Below are 4,356 nucleotides of genomic sequence, written 5' to 3'. Positions count from 1 at the left end.
AATAGTGGGTTTAGCGATTGAGAAAAACTGTAAATATATTTTTTATTTATTATTTTTAATGACAATCAAACATATGTGCCGGCCACCACTGGTTTAGAGCCCTCACACGGCAAATCCCGAACAAATGCTGGCATCAAACGTGTCTTTACCACATAGTTATATGAGTGTGTTTTCGCAAAACAGCGCCCCCTCCGGTGCATCGTGCACTCATCAGGCAGAGAGCGGTACTGCAGCAGGAGAGAGGCTTCCAGAGAACACAGAGAACAAAACACAATGAAATGAATGTCATTACATAAATCAGAGAACCCCGGTTAGAACATCTGTAGACATTCACAACAACAACAAAACAACAACAACAACAACAATAATCCTCAACAACTGTTGATACTAACATGAAGTGATAGTTATGTACAAGTACAATTACACAGGAACAGTCATTACTGTTGTACAGGTAACAATTATAGGATCACATAATTTATGTTTATTTGTGTGTGTGTGTGTGTGTGTGTGTGTGTGTGTGTGTGTGTGTGTGTGTGTGTGTGTGTGTGTGTGTGTGTGTGTGTGTGTGTGTGTGTGTGTGTGTGTGTGTGTGTGTGGAGAGACCAGGACCAATTGGTCCATCGTTACATCACTTGGTTCCCGGAAGATAAAAATGGAAAAATAAATATCTCCAACGAGGCGTTCTGGGGCAGCATAGACAGCTCTTTTCTGTGATAGAGTTTTACTCCCTACAGGGTGTACTTTGAGGGTTTGTGACTCTGCAGACTGTTTACATGCAGAAAAACCTTCATAACACACAAGGGGACGGGTAATAACCGGAAAAGCATGATATGGGACCTTTAGACAAAACTGATGCATTAGTAAAACAATGGAAAGGTTCATAATGCATCGTGTACAAAAGAACACATTTGGACACCTTTTTGATTGTTAACCCCTAAAATGTAGACTATTCCCAATAATGGAAGACTCCTGTGAACATCTCAAATTGTTCATTTAATCAATTGAATCTCTTTTATGGTGGCTATTGTGTTACTTTAAAATGTTCATTGAACTTAATCAATTATGTTACTCCTATATGTCTTTAATTTTTTCTCAGGGCAAGTAAGCCTTACTTCTTACTATGGATAACATTTTATTTTATTTCTTAAGACCTGCAAGCTTTTATTCAATACTAGAATGACTCATCTGTTGCTTGGTGGTGATGAATGCACTGCAATGTAGTAACCTCTGTTGAGTAACGTGACATTTGATTCGATTGGATACAAAAAATGTTATAAATAATTGTCACTCATCAGAGATAACACTGTGTGGTGTTTAGGTTAGTCAGTGTTATGAGACTTTCACTCCACGCCTTTATGTAATTGTGTAAATTATATGTCTGTAAACATCTCTTTGTTGTTGTTCACACAAACACAGTATGTACCAGTCCCCTATCACTCCCAGTTGTTTTGCCTTGGCAGCCTAACTTTGCCATGGGTTTGGCCTCCCTGCAGATTCCACACGGGGCCATGGTCAAGAGGATGCACATCTATACTGGCAACAACCTACAAGAAACAAGGTAACACAAATACACACACACACACTTAAGCCTCTTACACACCGAGCCGATTATCGGTGTCGATAGATGTCAGGCCGTCGATGAGCGTCGTGTCGTGTCGCCCTACTCAGATTAGTGTCTTTTCGGCCGTGCCGACACCTTCCTCCGCCGATTTGACATGTTGAATCGGGGACCGTTGGCCAAAGAAATCTCTCTGATTGGCTGTTCAGCTTAGCGAATCAGTGCATGAGAAGCGAAATGGAAGTGAGGGACCCAAACAAACAATTAAGAAGGCAAATCTGAGATTTAATTTAACTCCAGCTCTCCAGCTCTCGACACAGGTTCGGGAAAGCCCCATGAGCTTCTCGCTCTAGAGTGAAAATGGAACGCACACGCTATTTGTTGTTTGTTTATATCACGCAGTCTGTTCTTCTCTCGGTTATCACGCAGTCTGTCTTCCGGTTGTTGCCTCTTTTGAATGACAAATACACACTACCGCCGCCTGCTGGTAAGGAGAGTTATTGCAGCTCACGCATGCGCAGTTCGTACGTGCAACTTGGCCGTCGGCTGAAGTCTTTGCGGTGTGTTCTAGTGCGAAACATGGCCAAGACGCAGGAGACGCGAGGCGACGTGTTCTTAGGTGTTCTTTGGTGTCAGTTTGGTGTGTAAGAGGCTTTACACACACAAACTTTACATCACCTAAAGGACATGCCTCTTATAAAGGGTGCACATACTAGGTTCTCTAACCAGTTTTTGTAAATATTGATTAGTGACTTTTATATTTATCCATATTGGTCCATAAGCACAATTCTAATCATAACTATCCATTGTTGACAAAGTAAATAAGAGCGTGTGAGATCCTTATATCCCCCTTTAACAGTTTGAAATGTGAAAAAGTGAGAACATTTATTTTTAACAAAAAAATTAAGACTTTCACACACACACTGTACTCTCTGTCCTCAGAGCTCCGGCAATGCCGTTGGCTTGTTTCCTTGGCAACATCTTTGCGGAGTGTGTGAATGTCCTGAGAGACCGGGCAGGGGCCTTGGGGCTCAAACTCCGCCTTCTCACTGCAGGTAACTGTTTGTCTGTGTACTTTATTTCTTGAAGACAAAGATTTATTATAGATCAACATCTGTCCAAAATGACACACATATTTTCTTTTTCTTGACTTTCCATCACATACCTACCACAATACATAACACTGCTGTGCAACTGGAGCTAAACAGAGAAACCTAACCATTATAATATTTAATACCTGGGAGACTGACCTTAAAATATTTATTATCACTTTTAATGTTCTTATCAATTAGCTGTGTTGAAGCACATTGTATAAATGATAGCAAGGGTGTATGAGGTTTATTATTCAAATTTGTATCTTCTCAAATTTTGGGAAGTTCAACCTTAGCACCTCCGCTCCTATGGGTGTGGACAAAACAGAATCTCAGATCCGCAAGGGAGTAAAAAAGATGCCATGGCAAGCATAATATCATCCATTTGCTTATCAGGCTTTCAATCTACAGCACTGACATTAAATGTTTTGCTTTTACAGTTTTTCATCAGGTTGATCCAAGTTCTAATGCTTTCCATGCGTGGCAAATATATGCACTTTTCCTGGGTTCCCGCACAAAAGATAAACATGAATCAAAATCAATGATGTTGCTGAACTTTGACTCAAGCATTTACCATATACAAATGCAAAATTCTACACACATTTTTTAATTCTCAAGTAATTCATATTTTGCAAATTGGTTAAAATATTTAACTAGCTGTAGTGGATAGTAGTATTTTTATTACAGCTCTTTTTCCGGTGAACATCACAGCAAAACAAGATAAAAAGTATGGACCATGTATATCTTGACGTAAGGTAAACACAAATTGTGTCCAACTGGCCACCCTCAGGGAGACAACCATTTCCCCTGACATGCTGTTTCTTCATAATTTATCTAGAGAATGAATATTTTACTTTCCTGTTTGTTTGTATTGTGTGAATACAGGCTGTGGTCCAGGTGGGATGGCGGATTCTAAAGTGAGGTCGATAGAAAGGCGCATCTACTTTGGAGATTCATGTCAGGATGTACTGGGTGCTCTGGGCTCGCCACATAAAGTCTTCTTCAAGTCTGAGGACAAGGTAGGAATAGTCTGTTCCTTTAAGTGTGCATTTATTGTCATTGTTTGAACTACTTCACTGTGTTTAATAAAACCTTGCTTGTTTTATCCTGATTTTCATCCTCTGTCAACTCAATATCCACCCTGGGGTTGTGATTTTTTTAATCTAAACACCATTTGAGTCTTTTAGCTACTGACATGCTACATTTTGCAAGAGAGTGTCCATCTTTTACTCAGTTGAATGTGCACGGCAGTTGGCTTCTACATCTTGAATGTGGGATCACAAGAAATCTTGATATACATTAGGATATCTTAAATGAGTTTAAAGGGGACCTATCATGCAAAATAAAAAATGTCATGTCTTTTATACATAAATATGTGTCCCCGGTGTGTCAGGGAACTCAAAAGTGTCAGAAAACAAATCCCTCTCTCTTTTCCTCCGTACCCAAATCTCTAAAAACAGGGGGTACAATGGAGCTGATCCAGATTTTGATTTTTTTTCAGTTTTTTAAAAAAAAATTTAAACTTTATACACCAGGGGTCTCAGACTCAATTTATCTGGGGGCCGCTGGACGTAGAGTCTGGGCAAGTCTGGGCCGCTTCAAGTATTCCGCAAAACATTTATTAAAAAATACAACATTAACAGTTCTTCAACATCTTCTTAACATGAACTGTTCTTCAAAACATAACTATGTACAGTTGCTCTTTCT

At 39.6% G+C, this 4,356-nt stretch overlaps 1 protein-coding gene across 1 annotated transcript; it reads left to right on the top strand.

Annotated features, from left to right (window-relative positions):
• Positions 1-1,345: 1,345 nt before the first annotated feature.
• LOC104953283 (UPF0183 protein C16orf70 homolog) lies at positions 1,346-3,677 on the top strand (the record flags this gene model as incomplete). The annotated part of the gene is made up of 3 exons (XM_010780206.1): positions 1,346-1,558; positions 2,501-2,613; positions 3,535-3,677. Coding segments are annotated over exons 1-3 (342 nt in total), but the record flags the coding sequence as incomplete, so codon positions are not given.
• Between the last annotated feature and the right edge of the window lie 679 nt (positions 3,678-4,356).

This window comes from Notothenia coriiceps, unplaced genomic scaffold (genome assembly GCF_000735185.1).
Source record: "Notothenia coriiceps isolate Sejong01 unplaced genomic scaffold, NC01 NC01_scaffold00021451, whole genome shotgun sequence".
NCBI classification, from domain to species: Eukaryota; Metazoa; Chordata; class Actinopteri; order Perciformes; family Nototheniidae; genus Notothenia; species Notothenia coriiceps.
This window is presented reverse-complemented; position numbering and strand designations above follow the sequence as displayed.